At 38.2% G+C, this 22,923-nt stretch overlaps 1 protein-coding gene and 1 long non-coding RNA gene across 8 annotated transcripts in view; one reads left to right on the forward strand and one right to left on the reverse strand.

Annotated features, from left to right (window-relative positions):
* The window catches only part of LOC137863113 (uncharacterized), a 43,730-nt gene that overhangs the window by 1,873 nt on the left and 18,934 nt on the right, over positions 1-22,923 (forward strand). Inside the window, exons 2-4 of the long non-coding RNA XR_011100696.1 lie at positions 250-378; positions 15,030-15,239; positions 15,749-15,849. This is a non-coding gene — a long non-coding RNA (uncharacterized lncRNA). The remainder of the gene's footprint in view (positions 1-249; positions 379-15,029; positions 15,240-15,748; positions 15,850-22,923) is intronic.
* Positions 4,916-22,923, reverse strand: part of SLC12A1 (solute carrier family 12 member 1) — a 51,778-nt gene continuing 33,770 nt past the window's right edge. For 4 of the 7 annotated variants that reach the window (XM_068695986.1, XM_068695987.1, XM_068695983.1 and 1 more), the window contains 10 exons: positions 22,352-22,492; positions 20,568-20,674; positions 19,124-19,206; positions 16,449-16,592; positions 13,990-14,121; positions 13,655-13,766; positions 11,326-11,412; positions 8,619-8,754; positions 6,383-6,542; positions 4,955-5,163 (listed from right to left, as the gene is read on the reverse strand). In XM_068695986.1, the coding sequence (XP_068552087.1) occupies positions 5,105-5,163; positions 6,383-6,542; positions 8,619-8,754; positions 11,326-11,412; positions 13,655-13,766; positions 13,990-14,121; positions 16,449-16,592; positions 19,124-19,206; positions 20,568-20,674; positions 22,352-22,492 (1,161 nt within the window). In that variant the 3' untranslated portion in view covers positions 4,955-5,104. Of the gene's footprint in view, positions 5,164-6,252; positions 6,321-6,382; positions 6,543-8,618; positions 8,755-11,325; positions 11,413-13,654; positions 13,767-13,989; positions 14,122-16,448; positions 16,593-19,123; positions 19,207-20,567; positions 20,675-22,351; positions 22,493-22,923 lie in introns of all 7 variants that reach the window. The other 3 variants (XM_068695988.1, XM_068695989.1, XM_068695985.1) reach the window with 1 other exon arrangement.

A 22,923-nucleotide genomic window follows, 5' to 3' on the forward strand; every position in this document is an offset into this window, starting at 1 on the left:
AATTAAGTTTTATTTTTGATCTTGTGTTTTGCTGTACTGTGTGGAGACTGTAGAATTTTGTCATTGCTTTTTACTCTGTTACAGAACAACTTTAATGCTTTATTTTTGCTTGAAACTGAATTTCCTCTGATGAAATTCCAGCAATGGCATAGCTGTGGGTTATTGTCGTTATTTGTAGAGCGTGCGAGCTGAAATGTATTGGGTTTGGCCATGGGTTGCAACGGTACAGAATGTTTTCTGCTCTCACAGCAGTTGAGGTCAGCACCAAGAGGGATGCTGCTGAGCTTTGAGCTGAAGAGGTTGAGGGTTCCTTGAACTCTGTTCTCCCAGCTTTGCTGATGAGATGGGGACCTCTGACAGACGGGAGGTGACAAACAGGTATGGTTAAATGAGTCCATAATAGCTAAAATGGTGTTGCTGTTTACACCGTATCTTGGACTTAGTGTTAATTCATGCTATCTGTTGCCGTGTCTGTTACTTGCAGACTACCAGTCAGTTGCCAAAACTGTTTTTGCCTGAAGGAAGAACTTGAAATACTATACAGAATTTTAGAAAAAGAGGGAAAGGATGAGGGACATCCAGGGTTTCTGAGAATGAAGGACAGCCATCATTTTGCCTTGCCAGGATGGCTTCTGGTAGGGCTTTTTGAAGGTGCAATGAAAATTGCTCAGTAAGTTACCCCAGTCTTAAACCTCTGTGGGTGGCTGGGGCCTTGCACTGTGACCATGATCAGAAAATGGAGAATCCTTTTGGGTGTGAAGTAGGACACTGGCATGCTCTTTGCCCAATGTGGCTTGACCAGGTGCAGTATTGTCTTCAGAATACAATGAATTTTTGGTTATGGTCTTCTACTTGCACTGTTGGATTAAAAAAACAACAAACTAAACTCTGTTGGGGACTGAAAATCTAGTCAAAGGCCTGTTGGAAGAATACTGATCTGGAACACTAGACAGGGATTACAGTTACTGAGCATCCTGTCTTATGGGTGTACGATCAGGATGGGCAATTTGCAAGTGGTTGTAAAGAGATTTAAAGAACTACAATACAATGCCTTCTGTGATACCTGTTTGAGCTCCACTAACATGAGGAGGAAAAGGTGAGATTCACTGATGAGACGAGCAGTAGTGGATCCTTTGGATCCTTTTAAAAGGCCCTTAGGCCTTAAGCGTAGCTGTATGAACTGTGGTAGGCTGAGGCCATTGTAGAATTCTCAAAATATTATTTACTTCTTCAAGAGTGGTTATTTTCTCATTTGTACATCTTTGGTCAACTTATCTATGCTTGCCTTTGTCATGTCTGATCAAATCAACCCTAGCCTATTTAAACCCATGGTGTGATATATGCTCAAAAAGTGTTAGACAGCTTTAGAGCCATGTTTTTTTCTAGAGATGTCAAATGTGTAATTAGAATTCAGTTACTAACATGGTGATTAAAATTCAGCAGTTGTTTTATGCATAATATATGTAAAAAAGGAAGTGTCTTTTACAGAGTGGGAAAGGAGGTAGGTGGACTAATAAAATTTTGCAACTGAAGTTGCAATTCAAGAGTTTATAATTAGGATGCTCTCCAAATTAGTCGTGCAGACGTGTTAAAGTTGTGGTGAAGAAGAAGCTCTTTGGAAACTGTTGTGTTGAAATTACTTGTGGATTTGTGAAAAAAGCACTTCACTTTCAGGTAGTTATGTGTAGAATTTGTGTAGCTGGTTATAAATCCCATAGCACTGTTGTGCTAATTATTTAATCTCTGTAGTCTGAGCAAGGAGATTTCCATTGATGTGTATGTTAGTGCTTAGTTTTTGTATGGCTGTTCATTTAGAAATTTAATTCTTGGGGATTCACTGTTGGAATGCCTACAGTGATGTCTGTGAAAAAAGCAGGAGTAGTATTGAAAGTGCCATTACTAACGCATATCATGCTCTTCCTTTTTTGATCTGCTTAGTTCCCTTATATCAGTTTGGGGCAATGTTCCCTGTGGACTGAGAATTGTCGTGGTTCCGCTCGAGTGGGCAGCCGAGCTCCACCACAGCCACTCTCTCACTCCCCCTCCTCAAAGAGGAATGGGGAGAAAATATGTGAAAGGGGCTCATGGATTGAGATAAGGACGAGAAAATCACGCAATAATTAGTGTAACAGGCAAACCAGACTCAGCATAAGAAGACAAATAGTAAGATTTATTGCTCATTACTAACAAGCTAGAGAAGTGAGAAACAAAGGAAAGAAACCAAAAGCACCTCCCCCCCCATCCACCCTCTTCCACCTCCTCCCCCCGAGCGGCGCAGGGGAATGGGGGAATGGGGGTTATGGTCAGTCTACAGCACTTCTTCTCTGCCGCTCCTTCTTGGTCACTCTCGTCCCCTGTGCTGTGGGGTCCCACCCACGGGATACAGTCCTTGATGAACTGATCCGGCGTGGGCTTCCCACAGGCAGCAGCTCTTCCAGAACTGCTCCAGATATGGGTCCGTACCACGGGGTCCATCCCTCAGGAGAAAACTGCTCCAACCTGGCTCCCCTACGGGCAGCAGCTCCTGCCAGGTCACCTGCTCCTGCGTGGTCTCCTCTCCACGGGCTACAGGTCCGGCCCGGAATCTGCTCCGGCAGGGGTCTTCCACAGGCGGCAGCCTCCATCGGTGCAGGGCCACCTGCTCCACTGTGGTCTCCTCCACGGGCTGCAGCATGGAACTCTGCTCCACCGTGGTACTCCATGGGCTGCAGGGGGACATCCTGCTTCACCATGGGCCTCACCACAGGCCGCAGGGGACTTCTGCTCCAGCGCCTGGAGCACCTCTTCCCCTCCTTCTACACTGACCTTAGCACCTGCAAGGCTGTTTCTCACTCCCTTGACTCTCCCGGCTGCTGTGTGGCGCAGCGTTTTTTCCCTGTCTTAAATATGCTCTCACAGAGGCGCAAAACAACATCGCTTATTGGCTCAGATCTGGAAAACAATGGGGCCCTTCCCAAACATGGGGCGGCTTCTAGATCTTTCTCACAGAAACCACCCCTATGGCCCCCTGCTACCAAAACCTTGCCACGTAAACCCACTACAAGAATTTACAGGAGTTGAAAATATTTAGGAAACTACCTTCACTCATGTACATAACTGAAGGTCTTAATGCAGATGCATAATTGTCCCTAGTCCTTCCGTATCTTGTGATACAAAACACACTTACAGAAGGCCTAATTAGAGCTTACCCAGAGGCTCTTTCTCTTTCCATTGACTACTTGGGTACCTCACAAAGATAATATCTTTATGATATTTTGTTTTGTACATGTTGATATAATATGTATATATTTTGATATATTGTTTGTTGTCTGCGGTAAGAGGAAAGGGTGGTGGCTGCCGCAATTCTACCAAGGTGGAAGGACTTGACAGCATGTAACAAACTCCTTTATTGTTGCTCACCTCACTGTGAAGGATCAGAATAATTTCCATGTTTTGCAGGTACAGAATTTGAGGTTTGGTTTGCTCAGAGTTGTGGGGGAAGTCTGTCATATCTAGGAAACTCGTATATCTCTGTCATGCAGTTAAACTGCAAAGTGATCTTTCAGCCTCATTGTAAATGTGTAAGAAGGAGTGTTAAGAGAGAATACCAATATTTCATATCTGCCTTTAATAGATGGAGAAAATAAACCATGGATTATTGGGCTACATTACCATGTTCTGCTGAATTGCTTCTGCTGAACTTGAAAAATATGAATATCAAATATTTGACATTTTTGGAGATAGAGTGCTAGATCTTCCACAAGTTACATTCTCATAATTCAAGCAAAGATGGAATCTGAGGCCTGCTTTGAGATAAGCATTTAATGAAAATCAGGGTCCACCGACTTTCCTGGGGCTTAGATTTCTCGTAATCTATCCAAAGAAGTTGCAGGACAGCAGTAATTAAATTAGCTGTGCTCCTCAATGGTCTTTAATTTAAATAATGCTTAGACATAGGATATAGCTTTCCCCATTAAAAAGAGAAACTGCTTTTATTGACAGCTGAAATGATAAAGTACTATAATGTTGCAGAATTGAAAATAGAAAAACAGCATAGCTTAATGGATTTCCTTTATTTCAACTTAATGTATAACAAGTATTATTTAGAAAGTCTAAAAAGTAACATAAATTTATATAAATAAAAAATAAGGCATTCAACTCAGCTAATCATTTGCTTTCTAATCACTTACATGAATCACTGTATATTACATTCCAAAGTATAATCTCAAATTATATTAACTCATAACAGTCATGGCAAAAATTGTCAGAATATTTAGTCTTTGACTAATTTCTTTGTGAAATTTACTTACCATCTTTAATTATTGAAATCATACAGGTCCATTCCAGGTCAAAGCTTGAAAATTCATTATCAGCTCTTGCCATACAGAATCCATCTCTATGTATCTTTTTTGTTTGCAAGTTAACTAAAAGCATTTGAATAAGCATTACAATTTAGGTAAAAGAATCTGCTGTAGGCATAGGTTTTAATTTTAATGTAATATAATTAAACAGCATCACAGGTATTCTGTTGTTTCTGTTCTGTTGACCTCATGGGTACTGTACAGTTGTTTTTTTTTCTCTCCCACATCGATGCATTTGATTTTAATCCTCCTCTGTGTTTAGTAGCAATTATGACAGTGCAATTTAAAAGTATTCATTTATAGATTTAATACTTTTTACACTTAGCTGATAAGTTTGGCTCTCTAGAATGAATATCACAAGCATTTTAGCTACCATATAAATAAAATTAGTGGAGTTTCTTCATTGTATTCTCAAAATATTTGCTGTCTCATGTTATACAGGTGGATTTTCCTGCTTTTGCCTGCACTGGAGTGTGACACCACTAGGGAGCATTTGCATTTTCTTGTCCTACTCTCCACTATGTTGCTTTGAATTCTGATAATAAGTGAATATTATCAGAATAATATTCTGATATCAATAAGTGAAGTTTTAGGTCTGTATTAAATAAGTGTGTCTTTAATAAAGCACTGCCATTAAAATTGTGGGGTTGAAATCAAGCATGGGATGTTCTAGGCACTGAAGTCTTTCTAAGAATAGAAAGTCAGTACATTTTTGTGGTTGCCCCTGACCATTAAAGTTGGAGGAAGGTTCTTTGAGAGAATTTCTAGCCAAGCCATATACAGGTAATCAGACACCACTCCTTTTCTTGCCACTGGGAGACTCCTGTTCAGATAGACAGAAAAGTAAAAATAACATTATTAAGAAAGAGAGGAGACCTGAGAACATGCATCACACAAAATATTAAGTAGAAAACTTCAGCTGTTCATATGCAACTCTGAATGTTCATAATTAGACTATATGATTGTTTTAATCATATAAAGTACATATAAAGTACATATAAAGTACATATAAAGTACATATAAAGTACATATAAAGTACAAAGCTACCATCAAGTCTTAATGTTGCAAATTCTTTGTCACCTAGTTAATGCCATTAACATGGCTATTTGTTGTGAGCATGAACTGCTTGTGAATATCTTTACCTTGAATAGATAAAGAAATATTTTCATCAACAATGATTTTTTTAAAGGATAAAAATACATTACATGCACATTTTTGCAGTCCATCAGTTTATTTCCTGATGTGTAGCTATTGTGAGATGTGAGTTTTGACATATGAGTCAATTTAAACATTACACATTCACCCCTATTTTGGAGACTGAATTAATGGGGCTAAAGAGCTTTATCTGTGCATCATAAATACTAAGTGATTGTTTGAGTATCTTTATGAAAAAAAAAAATGATTCTATCTAGATGTTGATCTGAAAATGATTTTATTTTGTGTTTTTATTGGTGACATCCTTTATGCAGTTAATCATTCTTATTCAGTTTCATGTAATTTCAAGTAGATCTTGGCAAATGATCTCCATTGATTATGTGCAAATCAAAAGAGTTCTTTCTACAACTTTGAGTTCTTAATATCTTGGGATGGAAGGGGGGAAGAAAGGAAAACAGTTATTTTGTGCAGGTGGGTAAGCAGGTGTAACATTCAATGTGTAGAGTGGGATGTGAAGATTATGTTTTTGACACATTCATGAGTACAGCTTTGCTTTAAGCTATGAAGAAATATGAGGAGAGATTCATATTTAGTGTAGTCCCAGAGAATCATCAGTGCAGATTTAAGACCTTTAAAAGGTACTTTAAAAGGCTATTTTTGCCCTCAATGAGTTAACACAAGTGTTTCTGTTGATCTAGTCTACAATCTCTATGCACATAATATTATTCTCTAAGTTAAACAAAACCACGCAACTCACAGGACAATGAGGTTAGCTGCCCTCGAATGCTCTTGTAAGAGTTCATTCAAACGGACTTGGCGGTAACTCTGTTTAAACCAAAACATGGGAGAAATAAAAAGATCGTTAGGTCAATGGTCTGCAGTCCTACCTATTGCCCAAAAGATTTTCTGCGTTGGCAGCACTGGAAGCCAAGTGTATTCTGTGATCCAACGTGACAGAGATGGCAAAATACAAGGCTGTCTAGGATGGGTTTCTTGGTTGGTATTGATGCCCAGAGGCCAGACTTCTTCACATCTGTTTATGGTTTCCTGGGGATGGAGATTGTTCTTGTACTGGCACAGTACCATAGCCAGATCAGGCATAGTTTTTAGGTATTGGTTTGGCTATGTAGCATAGCTGTTTTGGAGCTGTGAAAAGACTTGTGATATTGTTTGCTGATGGTTAATACATTAATTCATCTATTTTTGCAGTGTTGAGCTGCCATGCCAGTAAGGCTAAACATCAGCATGTAAACGATCACCTTGCCACCCTATAAAAATTATCTTCTCCAAAAGACCAGGGCTCTAGAGTAAGACTGTTAACTGCTTTATGTGTTGTGTATTTGTATGGATGGTTTTTGCATTGCATAAATGGCTATTATTTTGAGATTCAGCCAACCTTACTTTGGTCAGGTTCTCAAACTTTTTAACACATAACAAAAGTCATAGAGAATAAGAGGGTAGAGCAGGGACATTGCAGCATGGGAGACAGATGTATCTTCAGTGGTGTCATAAAATAACCTTTCTATTTCAGTAGAGAAGGTAAAAGGTAATTTTTTTTTTCTCCATTCAGACCTTAAATTTTCTTTCTCTATGGAAATTTCACTGTTGTTTTACCTGTGTTACGTAAATAAGAGTACTCGTAATTTAGAAAGTTATCTCACCAGAGTCATCCTGTAACATCATCCTTTATCTGTGGTGCTGCCAGGCTTTTTTCTCTTGAATTTTAAATGTGTTCTAATGTCCTCCATAAAATTTCCAGAACTGCCTTACTGATAAAGATAAGAGGCATGTCTTTCCAGGTGTGCAAGCTAAATATTTTGTTGCTGTTATTTTAGAGAGACTTGGCACTTTCATATTGCTGACTGCTTTAAACATAGAGGTGGGGTTTTTTTGGTTCTTTAGTTACGGACCTAGATGAGACCAAGCTTAACCATTGTGTGTGTGTGTGTGTATATATGTATTTTTCCTCCTCTTGTATCCTCATTGTTTGCGTACAAAAGTGTGTATATTTGGGAGTATATTTCTGTTGACTTTTTTATGGAGATTAAGGACTGACTCAGGTTTTGATTATTTATTCTGAGAGTGTTTTAAAAGTTTTCTTCCTGCAGCTGACTACCATCATTTTATGCTGGCTATCAAATCTATGAAAAGGGTAATACAGTGAGCAGTCAGTCTGCTTCCCAGCTGCTGCAGTCAGCAGTATAGTGTGTTATCTGAAATCGCCATTGATTTCAGCTTATGTTAATACATCCAGCTGTGACCCTTGGCATCTTTGATCTCATACTCACAGTCCTTGCTTCACTGAGGAAGTTACCAGCATCATAAAGTGGAGACAACTAAACTCCAAATGTGCTCAGGTTAATCCAACAGGAACTGTAAAGAAGATTGCTGGATTCATTCCCTGAGAGTTGCAGCAGAACTTGTGTCTTAAGAATGCAACAGTTCTAGGTGATCTGTTAGCACTGGGCAGATGAAGCCTGTCAGTTCACTGCTAAAAAGATACATTCCAACAATATTCAAGAGCATCCCAGTCTCTAATTTACCTAGTGGATCAGTCAGCATCAGCCTTAAAATAGTTTCAAACTGGGGGAGAGTTCCTATGTTGTAGGCAGGTTTAGACAGCTCTGCCACTGAAGTAAAAATCCATGCTAAATTTTGCCTTTTGCACAAATTTCAGCAGCTAGCTGTGAGGACTGGATTCACCTCTAAATTTGCCAAAGCGGTGAATGTTTGGAACTGTTCTCTTCTTAAGAGATTCAGGCACTTAACAGTGGAACCCCTTAATAAACCTCAGCAGATGTTATTAGCTTGGGCTTAGCACAGTTCTCTGGCTTCTGGCTTAGACGTGGCTTTCATCTGGCTAGCTTTGAATGTAGGCAGAGCTTAGCCTGGAAAATACTTTGTAAAGCATACCAAGGTCTTACACAGTGCTGAATAATGTAATCATAACACACCCGCAGTGTTTATAACACAAATGAAAATTATAAATATCAAATACAGGTTTGTACATGTTATGTTTGTAATTCCATATCTGGTATTTCACATTTTCTTACTAATAACTTCAAGCATCTGGTCTACAGTGTAAGAATAGGTACAAATGTAAAAAGGTAGTGAAGGCTTTACCTTCTCTTTGAATGCTTCCAGCTCAGCATCTGTAATTTTCCACGGAGTCTCTTGCTTTAATTTCTCAGCAGTTGTTATATCTTTGCAGCTTTCATGGAGGCGATATGGTTCAATCATCTCTTCAAAGAATTTCCAACTGAAACAGGAATTGCAAAGGATGTCTTGCTGCAGGATATGAACTTACTTACTTGTAGACACTGTGTATGGTAGACCCCACTGACTATAACTGTAGCTGAAAAACATGCAAAATCTTTAACTGTTCTGTGCGGCATTGTGCCCCTCGTTTTATCTATACCAGATCAATATGTTGAGGCTATTTGAGGATAACTAAAAGATTATTTGAGGATAGGATGATGAAAACACTGCATTTGGCCTGTTGTGGTTGCAGAGAATTTGTTGCATTTTCCTGGCTATAGCAAAAATACTAAAAGGAGTTGTGCTGTAACTCCGAACCGCAATATACTGGTTACTGACATTAATAATGAATATGGGTCTCCTCATAAATAATAAGCTTTTATTCACATTGTTTTACCATTAACTTGAGAAATCACCTGACTGGTACAAGTTTTCTGTCACAGCTTTCATGAAATAAAAAAACAGGCTTTATAAATCGCCTGTAGCAAGGGGCTGAGGGAAACACTGTGGATTTTTGCTGGAGATTAGATTTGTGATCATTTCCCATCTTTTCCATGGTTTTTCTCTCTTTCAGTTTGTTTCTTGAAGCTTGTGACTCTCATCATCTGGAGAAGCTTATCCTGCCATGCTTCCCTGCTTGTCCCTTTATTGGGTAGTTCTATCGTCCCCCAGAGATCTCAAGGAGTGTACTTTATGTTAATGCAAGTGCGTTTCTATTTGTGTTAATGCGAGTGTGTTTTCCCCTTTATGCAGACAGGCCTAGAAATAAGTGAAATGGGAGCCTGGGCACAGGTTGGACTTTTCAATATGGCCAGGAGGTCAAGAGCTGGCTTAAAGGCAATGCAGCGTTTAACGTTGCCATGGCTGAGTTCCCAGCGAGCTCGTCAACATCCTTAGTGTCTGTTTCAGTATGTAAAAAAGTGATAATCCTTTTCATTATTAGTGAAATAATTGGGATATCAGCTGGGGGAGAGATGCAGTGATCTAGAAAGCATCTGGCACTGTATTCACTTACTCTGTTCAGATAGTGCTGTTGCAGCAAATGTATGTGAATTTTATGTTAACACCAGATTCAAATTCCTTTTGATAGTTTTTATTTCTTTAAAATCATTGCTTAGTAATGGGGAAAAATATTCTGCACAGTTCTTTATATAATTAAAACGATATTAACTTGAGGGATCAAGAGAGTACTAATAAGTGACTTCAGCAATTTGTAGGTATCTAGTAATAATATTTTTATGTTCTTCAATTGTACCTCCCAAGTAAAAAATTCCAGTGTGTTGTAGAAACACTGGTGAATCTAGTACTGTTTTGGAGTTATGTGTGTAGGGAGAAATGGGGCCTAGAAGGATTAAGAGACTAACCTGAGGTTCACCTCAACTCAGTGGAAAGGCTCTGCATGGTAAAGATGAGCCCTTTGACTATGAAGTCTCTGTAGGCTATTGAGTAAGGGGTGGGATAGAAGGGAGCATAGCAAAGTGAGAATGCTTCAGAGGATCCTTAATACCAAGAGCAATATTGTGAATTGAACTAGGATTCAGCTGTTCCCTGAGGAAGGTACTATATACTTCTGTCTACATATAGCAGAAGAAATAGGGTGTTTCAATACAGAGATGTTTTATAAGGCAGGGACTCGAAGATTTTGGTTGACCTCCAATACGTGGAAAAGGAAATCCATAGCTAACATGAGTAAGTGGAGTTCCCCTTAGCAAAAGAGAGATGTGTTCACCCTCCATCTGGCCTTGTCTACAACAGGTTCTGAACTAAGTACCTGCTGTAACATGTATATGGAAGGTATCACTATATAAAGTGTCAATGCAAGCCTAAACAGGAGGAAAATGTTAAGGTCAGATTTTTATGTTTTAACTTGCTGTGGAGCACAAGAAGTTTAATAGTGGCATGGAACTGAAAACAACTGGACCTAATAGTTGGAGGTGGAGCTTCCTGAGTGCTGTCTTACCAACTTCCTAACCCTTGTCTGAGAAAATGAAGTCTGTAGATAAGTTAATTTTTAAAAATATGCATTTCAGTACATTATACATGTATTTATTATACTTGAGCGATGGAGGTGTGTTATAATATTGTACCTGTGGGCAAAGAAGTATGCTTATGCTTGGCCAGAAAGATACTAAGTTCATAAATGCATGATAAAACCCAGTAGAGTGAGTTGGCAGAGAGGTGTACAAGAGAACTGTGGCTGACTGAATGATATGGTGAAGTGTATTGCAAACTAATAGATATGGAAATACATTATCAAATGCTTGTTAAATTTAGTGTCTCATAAGTTCTTAAGTACGGTGTCTGGTTAGGCTTTATTAAAATTATCTTGTAATTGCAACATAAAGAAAAAGGCTGCCTATGGTTTTGACACTTTGGATTGCGATTGTTAAAAGGTTCTTCTTTTTCCTCCTGTAGGTTCTTAGGAAATGATTGCAATAAAGCGACATTTATTCTTTGTGGGGCTTTTTTCTTTTTTTTTTTTTTTTTTTTATTGTTAAATGCTCAGCATAAAAGAAACAAGCTCATGATAAAGGCCTGCTGCTAAGTAATGGATTTTGGTAATGTTTCTTACCTCTCTTTGTTGGGTTTCATATTGATATCACAAATGATATTAATGTCAGCGAATTTTATTCTGAATTTGCTTAGAAGTGAAGCCATCCTGAAAACAAAAGAGAAAATTTTATCACTATATTTCTGAGTGCTTTGCATCAAAGAGCACTCATAATGAGTTAAGATATCAAATGCATTTGTCTCGTTGTCTTTATATGACAAAGTACTTTAAATGCTTTAATATTTCAGTTTCCAATTACAGAACTGGATTGATGTGATTGCTGCAGTATAGTGCATTTAACTGGTGATCTATGAAAATAAAATAAATAAATAAATAATGGAAACAAGTAGTGGACAGAGGGGAAGGGTGTTTGTTTTGGAAAAATGCATGGAATACATACAACATGGGTCGTGTATGTATTGGTGAAAATTTGGTCCAGAAGGTTGATGTGCAATACGTAATGTATGCATTTATATTGATCTACTCATATGTTTTCTTTACATATTTTCATAAAAGGAAATACAGTGCTCTTCTGCACCAGTTGGCAGGAGGAATAGTTTACAGCTCTGTGTGTTTGTGCTGAGATTACAGAGGGACAGTTAAGAAGTTAAGTCAGTTTTGTCTTTGGTTGAAGTATGGTTGGGAATTTCATCTTTTATTTTATTTTATTCACCCCCACCCCCACCCCACCTCCTCCACCCCTTTTCTGGTATGCAAGCTCTGGAATTTGAAAAAGTTCCTAGGAGTAAACCATTATAGAAAACCATACTTGCCTATGACCTCAGAATATACTTGTGATTTTCCTATGTAAGAAGAACATACTGCTTACACAAATCTTTTGAACACCAAAAATAACCAAGTCTCAACTTCTGTGGAAAGGTTTTAATGTTTGGGGAATTACACATTAGAAAAAGTCCAGATTAGTTTTCTTTCTGAACTGAGAAGTACAATGTGTGAAACTGTACTTGGACATCATTGTGTTAGATCTTCCTAGAGAACAGAGCCAGCCTGCCTCTGGTGCATCTGTCTGAGGTTTTTGCGTGTGATGGGTGGATTATGCTGCTGAGGACAGCTGATGTTTATGTAGGAATGTATACACGCATTCTTTTCTTGAAACCAAGTCGTCAGTTATACCGACCGCCATGTTCACTCTGGCTTTTGTAGCACCAGTGGTGTGCACAGGTATTGAGCTACCTCTATGTATGTCTGTCATATTTCCACAAATCCTGTTTGATGTCAAAACCTATTTCCACTCTCGGTGGAGCTTGGTGCCTTGTGTGCAAGGCCTGGACCAGGCACCCGCTGTGCTCCCAAACAGCTGAGCTCCAGCAGGCTCCTGACAGGGAGCAGAGCTCTCCCTCACAGACCCCAATCAACTGGAAGGCTGCTTTTAGCCAGTGGTATGAACAGTTTACACAAACACTCGTGCACCTGTTCTACCTAAGTGTGTCGACTTCAGGGCAGTTCTTACTGCTGACAGTACCCCAGCGGTGAGGAGAGAGCCTCCTTCATAAAGTTTCCTTTATGTGAAGGGAAAATCTTAGCAGTGTCCCTGTGGCAGCTGTCTTTTTGTAAGGCATGGCGTCGTAATCCTAGTGGTGCTGGCAGGCTTCTAACTCCTGTTCTTGCATCTATCCTGACTGCTTTCTGATGGAGTTTTGAATGGATGTGTTACTAGCTCACTACATAGTGCTACTGCTTTTTAAGAAGTAGCATCTGTTGCAAATTTCCAGCCCAAATTGCCTGCTTCACCTGCTGATGAAATGGCAGTACTTCTAGTGTGTAAAGTGCCTCGGAAGGAAAGGTCCTGTATACAGTGAGGCTGGTAATAGGAGTGTATTAGTTTCTTTCATTTGCTTGAAAGCAAATGATTATGAAATCTAGACTTTTAAAAAGAGCTAAGTCAAATTAAGTTGGTTTTAAAGTTGATTAATACGGTCTTTACCTTCCTTAACTTTTGCTATGTCTAATCACATTCAAATGGACTGCCTATGGTATTTGCATATGAGGAGCTTCATGTGTAATTTCACATAGCATTAACTAGACAATCTTATGTAAATCCCATAAAACTAATGATATTCTCATTACAAAGTGCAGTGTCCTTCTCAGAGAAGGCAATATGAAATGTTAATGGGAAAAATATCTGGATGAGTTTCCTCACACCATCACCATTTACACCAAGCCCTGAGTGCTATGCCATAAGCTCAACACCTTTCTATGAGGTACTTGTTTTGGTACAGCTGACAATTTTTTAAACAAAAAGTTTTGCTGGCTAATTCCCAGCTTTCTGCTGTATATATATTATATTTATCAAAATCCTTAAGCAGTGAGGCAAAATAGTTATATTTACACTAGTTTTTCTTCTTCAATCCTATTGGCTTTTCCTCCAGTGAAGATCCTTAATTTGCAATTTTTCCACTTCTTCCTGATAGTTAGAATGTAAGGAATTAGGATTGTTAGACCTGGAAGAACATATAAAATTGCAGGAAAATCAAATTAGTGCATTGTGTGGGAGAACTGCCATGCTTAATATAGGCAATGTTGGACATACTCTTCTGTCTGTTTAAACTATTTTAAAATGAACTTATCTATGTAATCTTAAAACAGTTTTGTACAAGTTCCTGAGTATGTTTTTGTTTGGTAACACAGAAATCTCTCCCTGTGGTTCTCACTTGAATTCCTTACCTCCATCATCGAACAGCCACCAAATGTCAATTGTACCTTTTCCTTGCTTCTTTTTAAATTGAGTGCTGGATTCTAGCAGCTTCTGATTGAATTCACCCATATGCATTGACTGTATTGTGTTAATGGTGCTCTCTGAAATGAGAAAGAAAATGTGGAAAGATTTCTGACGAGTTAAGCAACATGTAGCTGTAGGGAGCCAAATGGAGAAAAAGCTTCAGGATTCCTCCCCCCCCCTCCCCCCCCGTAAAAAAGAACTGTAGTTCTTTTTCAATTCCTTTGTACAAAATAAAGGATTAAAAAGATTAGTGAAATTGTGCCTATCCTTACTATGAGTTTGCCCTTTACTTAGGAACAAATGATACGTTGGAGTTTATCCATATAACATTCAGAAACAATGGATTATTTCCATAACCTAGCATGTTTATATGAAACCATCAGATGTTAAAGGCATTAAACTGGTATCTTAAATCTGTGAACACTTCTATATTTGTTTAAACTTATTTATGTAAGCCAAACTGGCTGATATCCTTATAAGCAACAAGAACATATCCCCCCGAAACAGGTGATGGTATTTTGTTGCCTGAATCAAGATGAGGAACTAGAGAAATACCTGTTTGCTGTCACATGGATTTGCTTTCTTTCATTAGACTGTCTTGTTAAAAATTCAGCAAACATGTAAATATTTGTTTGAAGTTCATTATTTTTGATATACTTTTCAGTAAGGACACGAAGGTACGGAGGTTGACTTGTTTCTGCTCTAAATTATATAAATCTACAAAAATGTAGATTTTTGAGTCTTTGATAAGAGTCCAAAGCATACATGCTATGGACTCTTAGTTGACCAGTACACAGAGGAAACAAAGCTTGTGTAATAAATACTGTGTCACTACACTGTAACATCTTCAAAAGGATTATCTGGTTTTGTTCTCTGGATCTTGTTAACTACCCTAGACTTCACCAGGGTCTTCAAAAGCAATTAGGAAATATTTGATAGATTTTAGAAAGAAATGGTTATTATCTTTTGTTTGCATTGTTTACAGGCTCATCTTGCTGTTGTAAAATACAGAACATCATAAAATGAACAATAAAGAAGGACAAAGAGCTAACTGGGCACAGCAAGAACACAAGTGAAGCTAAGACTGGAAGGCAGAAAACATAAGCATATATGGCAACTTCCCTATGCATGAGAGGGTCATTGTTAATTGAAAATAAACTTTGCTTCTTGCTGTTTGCTTGACTGCTTTTAAAAGGTACAGTCTTGTCTATGCACTAACAGTATCTCTCATTCCATCTTTTGAAGCCTGTGGCTTTATTACTGCTTCAATGATTTAAAAAAGACAGTGTCAGAGCAGTATTATAAATGGAGCAGACAGGCTTCTTTAGAGCTTTTACTCTGATCTGTCAGGTTCTGAAAATGCTTTGTTCTATTTTCCTGTATTTCTGGAGTCTGGATGCAACTGTTCCCAAGCAGCTATTGGCTTTCCTTTACATTTCTAGCATCTATGCAGGAAGATGCAGCAGCTCTGGGGAGTATGAAAGAATAAGCAAAATGGAGACATAGGAATGTTTATTAACATAATTATATTATATTGAGACCCAAAGTATATAATATGTATTTTTTTATTCTTTTCTGAATAAAATTGAAAAGGGTATTTGAAGCAGGAAGGTGCATTTTTTTTTAAAATTTAATTTTATATATATATGTTTTACTAAAGCCTGCAAGTAAAGAATAATTTCATTTTGTGTTTTCTGTCTGTAGGTCTTCTCGATACCTGTGGGAGTTGCATGCACAGACAGATGTAATAAGCTCTGCAGGTGAAAATTCTGAAAATAGTTGTCCGCATACAAGCGTGGCTTCAGGTGGGTCATTATCATCACAGCCTGGCAATTGCAATATCAGACCTTTAATTTTTTTCTCTACTTCTGTGTCATTTTACTGTATCTGAAATGTAATTTTGATTTTAACACCTCTACATTTAAGTTATGTGTTAATTAGTTATTTCACTGCATGCTGTACATGTATATGTACTTTCAATACTTGTACCACCTTCATTTGTGCCTTTTTACAAAATGATGCTTAGAATATAAAGCAGTGGTACTGTTTTTACCTATTTTCCATCTGGATACTGGGTGCTTGCGTGTATGTGCGTATTGTGAATGTTGAATAAAGCAAGATTGCTTCTTCCCTGAATATTGCTCGTAATTACTTTAGAGGAGGAAGAAAACACCTCTGTTTAAAAACTGAAAATGTCTTCTAAAAATAAGACTTTTTCTGTGTTCCTCAAACATTGATGCTATTTTTCTATGGCCACCAAGGCCTGTTTGCGCGGGGCAGGCCTTGTTCCAAGACACTCTGTGTGGCTCAGGAGCTTTGGCCTTACAGCCAAAGTCCAGCTTGCATATTGGTGAGAGTATAATGAACTGAAGGGTCAGGAAGAAGTTCTCATTTCAGAACTTACCCTTTTTTGTTTCATGCTTTGAGATATTGAGCTTTCTGGCTTTTCTGAAGAATCCACAGATCCCACTTTTTTCTTCTTCAAAGTCATTTTCTTTAATGGTAGCTTCCAGTGCCAACCTCTCCTGCTCCAGCTTCTCTAATTCCTCTGTATTTGAGAAAAAGTAGGCAAACTGGTAACACATCATTTTCTATTTCAAATAAAAACACTTACTGAAGTAACAGTGATGTTGTAATTGCTGTTGTGGTTCTTAGTACACAATGTAAAGCTGCTGGGAGAAAAAGTCTTTAAATACTTTCTCCTTGAAAACCAATAGGGAGGAGGAGGCTAAATTCACCTCTAGAAGCCCTAATTTAGGGTGCCCATGCCTATCACAGCAGTGAATATTAAAGTGCTAGTTAACCATTCTCAGACTTCCTTTTCAAGATCAAATTCAGTATTACTGTATTTTATGGTTACATAAGATACTATACATTTAGTTATGTTTGTGGGTTGTTTTCATTCTTAAGAATTCAAAAACAGATCAGGAAAGCCATTTTCTTAAAGTGAGAAAGCTGGTATATTGAGTTCAAGCTCTTGGGCCTCTACTCTGAGAGCAAGGCTACATCAATTTGGACTTGAGATTCTCAGAAATATGTAAGGATACTGAATATGTGATCAGTTTCTAAGCTGAAGTATTTCTGATGTTTTTTTTTTTTTTTCAATTTAGCAGAAAAATTCAGATTTAGCTAAAAAATTTTGTAAATTCAATAATATAAAAGAACAATTCCACCTTAGCAATATTAGACTTCTGGTGAGGAAAAAGTACAATGTGTTATTGTGGTATATATTATGATGAGGCACTAATTTTATGGTGATACAGGCATTTACCTGCTGAAAGCTTTTTTTCAAAAGGAAGACTTCTATTTATGTAGAGTGAGGTACATTTATTTAATAAAGTTTTTTTTAAAAAACAAACAAACAAACAAAACCTCACCAGCTGGATATCATAAGCACTTTTGACACTCTCAATTGCCAGTGTAAATGAATGCCATTTCTTTTACTTTAGAATCCATGACAACCTTGTGCTTCTGGTTATTAGACGTGATGATAACCACCAACTTAATGGTTATTCAGAAGTAGAATTTCAGTTTCTCTCTTAAACAGACTTCCATAGCAAATAGAACAGAATACAACCTTTTTTTTTTTTCTCCATTTTGGAGACTGCGTCTGCTTCAAAACATTTCTGCATATGAGAGGGGTTTTATTTTATTTGCTCTACTGTTTCTAATTCTTTCTCATTCCTAGTGTTTTAAAACTTGGTTTGTAAGAATGCAAAGTTGGTAGTTGCTGAAATTTCACTGGTGTTCTAATGCCTCTATCTTCTGAGCAGTCATTTTCTGACTCTCAGTATGCAGAGGCGGGCAGTTTTACTGGAGGTATCTACAGGTCTGGGGAAGCATAAATCTATTTTTAGTATTTTAAGTTCTTGTCATGTTGCACTGTAGCTCTCCATGCACATCAGACTACCAGAGATTCTCCTGGGTGAATATTTGTCTACTGTTTTTTTTTTTTTTTTTTTTTGTTTGTTTGTTTTTAAAGGTGTCTCTGGTGCCTTTTAATTCGTAGGTGATTTGCTTTTGGGAGCTGCCTCATCCCTAGAATCCATCCTCTTTAGTGGATAAATATTTTTTTTTGTTTTAATTAGCTGAGTTAAGGTACTTATGTTCTTTCTGGGTGTTCTTTCAGTCCTGAGCACGGTCTGTCAGCGGGTCTCTAAAATGCTGTGGGGAGAAGCTGGAGGCAGATTTACAGCAGGCGGCAGCAAAGAGTCACCACCATTCTTCTTTTCCTGTGTACATGTACCTTCCTTGTCTACAGATTTTATCTAATTTGTATCACAAAAACTTTCTCTGGTGAGGTCTACATGGGACACTGGGAGTAATTTCCGGGTTTAGGTTGGATCTGTCTGCTCAAGTGAACAAGCTTACAGGAAATGGAAAAGTTCTCGTATTGAAAACCTGGAGAATTGTTCTAATAGGGTGTTTATATGGAGCCATTCCCTCCCCAAGTTACATGAGGAACCAGTAGAACTCTGGTGCCCTAAAGAGGAAAGGGAAAACAAAGGCCACCGTTAAACATAGCTCTTGAAAGTCCTTTTGCAACTGCTGCTGCTAATCTAAGGAAGAATGAACAAAAAGGTGAAAAGGAGAATTGATATTTCCTGCAGTTTTGAGATTTTTGCAGCTTTCTGGGCCACAGCGTCCTACAGAGGTGATACTGAAAGCACAGCTTCCTGATTCCCATCAGCCCCAGAGATCTCAGGTAGGCAGAGTGAGGAAGATGTGCTGAGAGCTGGAAGGAACCGTGCTGGAGGAACTGGTTGCTCCATGCATGATTTTACAGCTTTAGCCTGTGCCTGTGCTACGAGTGCTTTGGGAGTTCAGTTCCCTGTTGTGCAGAATTCATTAGCATGTGAGGGTTGGCCTCCTGTAACTACCAGTGGACATCTGCTTCAGCAAGGATTTTGGGAAGTATTGAAACTGCAGAAGCAATGAGGAACTGTAGAAATTACAGGTGTAGGAACTATTTCCAAAACCAGATAATGATGCTAAAAGTATTGGTCTGAATCTTCCCTGTGCTGAGCATGTAACTACCATAGATGTGAAGTATAATTTGACTACTGAGTCACCACATACCTTGAACCTGGAGGACCTGAGTTATATCAAATCCTTGGCTAATTCTGACGATAATCATGCCAAGCTCAAAATCAAAGGCATCACTGAAAAAAAAAAAAAAAAAAAAAGAGCATATATCATTTCATATCATGCATGTCATTGAGGAAAGCTGCCTTGAGCTGATGAGTGAATCAAGTACAGTTCTAATTTTTTTCCTTCATTTGAGGGGAGGGGGAAAAAAGTACCATTGGGTATGTGAACAGATAGGCTATTCCTAATATAGCAGGTGTTTCATAGAATCCTAGAATATACCGAGTTGGAAGGGACCCCTAAGGATTATCAAGTCCAATTCCTGGCATCGCACAGGTCTGCCCAAAAGTTCAGACCATGTGACTAAGTGCACAGTCCAATCGCTTCTCAAATTCAGACAGGCTTGGTGCAGTGGCTACTTCACTGGGGAGCCTGTTCCAGTGTGCAACCGCCCTCTCGGTGAAAAACCTCTTCCTGATGTCCAGCCTAAACTTCCCCTGCCTCAGCTTGACAGCATTCCCTCGGGTCTTATCACTGGTGATTAAGGAGAATAGGTCACCTGCCTCTCCACTCCCCCTCGCTTGTAGACTGCAATGAGGTTCCCCCTCAGCCTCCTCTTCTCTAGGCTGAACAGGCCCAGTGACCTCAGCTGCTCCTCATACGTCTTCCCCTGTAGGCCCTTCACCATCTTCGTCGCCCTCCTCTGGACACTCTCCAACAGTTTAATGTACTTTTTGTACTGTGGTGCCCAGAACTGCACATAGAACTTCACACAGCACTTTTTAGGAGCTAGGTTGCCATGAGCTATTTTTTTCTCCCTTCTCTGAGGAAATAACAAAGCTGGGGTGGGTTTTGTATTTCTTTGACTTGCTGCAGGTTTGCAGGTGAGTTTTGAGCAAGAATCTGAGTAGCCTGTTTCTAAATGACTGTTTCTGTCTAAATCCCAATCCACAGAGCTGCTGAGCCTTAGGCACACAAGAGATTTGAAGCAAGGCTTTTCCTTTGTCTCCTAGGCTTAAAAGAAGAATTCCATGATGGTCTCTTATTCCCTAAGTGTGTACATTAGGGTTGTTTTTCTCTGAGCTCCTGCCTACAAAAAAAAAAAAAAAGAGAGAACATATAGTTCTGCAAAAGCACTGCTGACAACAGTGCAGGTTCTTTATGTAGCATTGTCAAGCCACATAATCTCCGACTGTGCCAGACGTTTTCTAAGCAGATCTTGCAAGGTGAGTGAAGCCATGGAGTGTTACAGAGATAGCATGTGTGAACCCAGATTTCTAGGTTTATTCTTACATTTTTCTGCATGTTAAGTTCTGTATAGAATCATTAAGGTTGTAAAAGACCTCCAAGATCATCTGGTCCAACTGTTGTATGGAAATGCCATATTAATCTAGACTAGAGGGAGTGAAAAAGGTGATGCTGAACTGTGACTTACTGTATAACACCCACATAGTTTTCAACTTGCGAGGCAGCAGCATTTCTCCAGTCCTTCTTAAATCCAATCACCAAGGTATTTGGTTTCATTCTACCCAAGCCTGACGCCTATCAATATTAAAACACTGCTTGAGAATACACACACACATGCTCTTACTGTAAATGAGAAGTAATGGTGAAAGATAACTGAAGTAATAATGTTCTGGACACGCTTATGACTAGATTGCATTTCATGAATGTCCTTCATGCTCCTACCCATGCAAAAAGATTAGCTCTAAATCACTCCAACTATAAATGATTTTTAGATGACAGAAATGTAATTTTTCTAAATTTGCTAAAGTATTCATTTACATCTCTTCTGACATGCTCTCATTAAAATGGTTCAAAAACTTGTAATCAAAAGAGAGTTCAAGCACTGTTTGTATGCTCATTCTAAGACAATAACACAAAGCTTTTATCAGATTTGGAATACCCAATAGATTAACTGGGTCTGAAGTCTTTTTGAACACCTCAGATATGTAGAGAAGGCATATCCTCTTAAGAATATTTTTTTTTTGCCTTGAGCTTAGAAACTTGCTGTTCTATTCTGTTTCTTCTGTATTCATTCCAAAAGGTTATTTATCCAGAAGCAGCTAAGCATGCTCTGTAGATAAAATTACAGTTTATAAACAGGAAGAACAAATGGATTGTCAATATATTGCTTTGCCTCCAAAACTGGAACTGGATGCTAAAACATGGAAAAGTAAGGGCTATCAGTTCTAGTTTAAGCTAACTTAATTCTTATAGAAATCTGAATACTCGGAGTATGGGGAACCTTTTACCTCAACAAAAAACTGTTGAAATCTTGGTATGTTTTTTGTTGTTGTTTCTTTCTTTGTTGTTATTGGTTGTCCGTATGTGTGTGTGTTTTGTTTTTTTGTTTTGTTTTGTTTGGCTTTGGGGTAACACTGTTAGATTTGCATTGTTTACATTCAAATGAATAAGTGCTTGGCAAACCAATACATTTATTCTTAGGTTATTACAGTGGTTATACGGTTATTCTGGTGTGCTGGGAATTATTTGTGGTTTAGGTAGTAATGAAAAGGAAGAGATCTTTAGACTATGATTGTTCTCAAAAATATTAGAAGGATCTCCTTCTGAGACAATGCTTAAACCAAAGGTGAAGTACCCATGTCAAGTTTTGATAGAACAAATTTTCTCTACATTTTGTCTCAGTACTTTTGCGTTTAAATACAGGTGAGAGAGAGAAATTGAAAACATAAAAAGTGCCTCTGTTGTTAAGGCCATTTAAAAATGGACTTTTGGAAAACGTCTGCTTTATTCTTAGGGTAATAGAAAAATATTGCCCACTATTTTAGATGGCCTTCTCTGCAAAAATGTATGTTTATTACACTATGTTTTCAATAAATGCAAAAAAAAAAAAAATCTTAGCAACTTATTATGCTGCATAATACCAAGCAATAGAATTGATTTGAAGTGTATCAAGTGTCAGCTGCACAGACATTCATATGATGCCCTGTAGAGGCCTCTGTTTTTGTTTTTAGGAAGTATCTTGTTCATTTAGGAAAGAATCAGCCTGCCTTGTCTCATAATTCCATAGCTCAGAACTAGATCTGTTTATGAAATAACCTGTAATATAAATACATGTACCCCTAGAATGCTCTCTCTGTTTATAACATTTTCCATACATACACGGGACTTCTTAACAAGTAAACAGAAATGCTTTCTATAAAGGGATGCTTTGATGTAGCACTCTTCTCTGTGTTCTGTAAACAAAAAGCTTACTTGAAGGAGACTTTTGACTCCATCTCTGAAGCTGTCAGCTGCCACTGCTGCATAAAAGGCTTTTCTTTTGTTCTTTGTAAGCCAGGCCTGCTTTTTTGCCATGCCACTGTTCATTTCCTTAACGCACAGCTTGCGTGGTCCCTGCATGATACAATAAAATATTATTAAGAAGGCTTGTATTATGCAACACAGAGTGATTTTGAAGGAGTTACCTAGTCTGCTGTGGGAGCAAATGGAGAGAGTCAGAAAAATACATTTCCCAAAAGAGTCTGCAGAGATTCAACCCTTTGAAAAGAACTAGGCTGCTAACATAATTCACGTTCTGCTCAAGAAGGCTGAGTCTGTTAATGCTACTTAAATATAGCGATTCTGACAGAAAGGATTCCTACTCTGGGCTGTAACATCTTAGAAAAATATCTAAGGTATGATGAAACATCTCAGAGTGAATAAACTCCTTTCCTGACATGATTTCATAAATAAGGCTGAGCAGATCTAAATACACGTTGTTAAACTACTATCTACTAATAAGAAGAGAAAGATATGTTGCCATACAATTAAACATGTAACTGCCT

This window comes from Anas acuta, chromosome 12 (assembly GCF_963932015.1).
Source record: "Anas acuta chromosome 12, bAnaAcu1.1, whole genome shotgun sequence".
NCBI classification, from domain to species: Eukaryota; Metazoa; Chordata; class Aves; order Anseriformes; family Anatidae; genus Anas; species Anas acuta.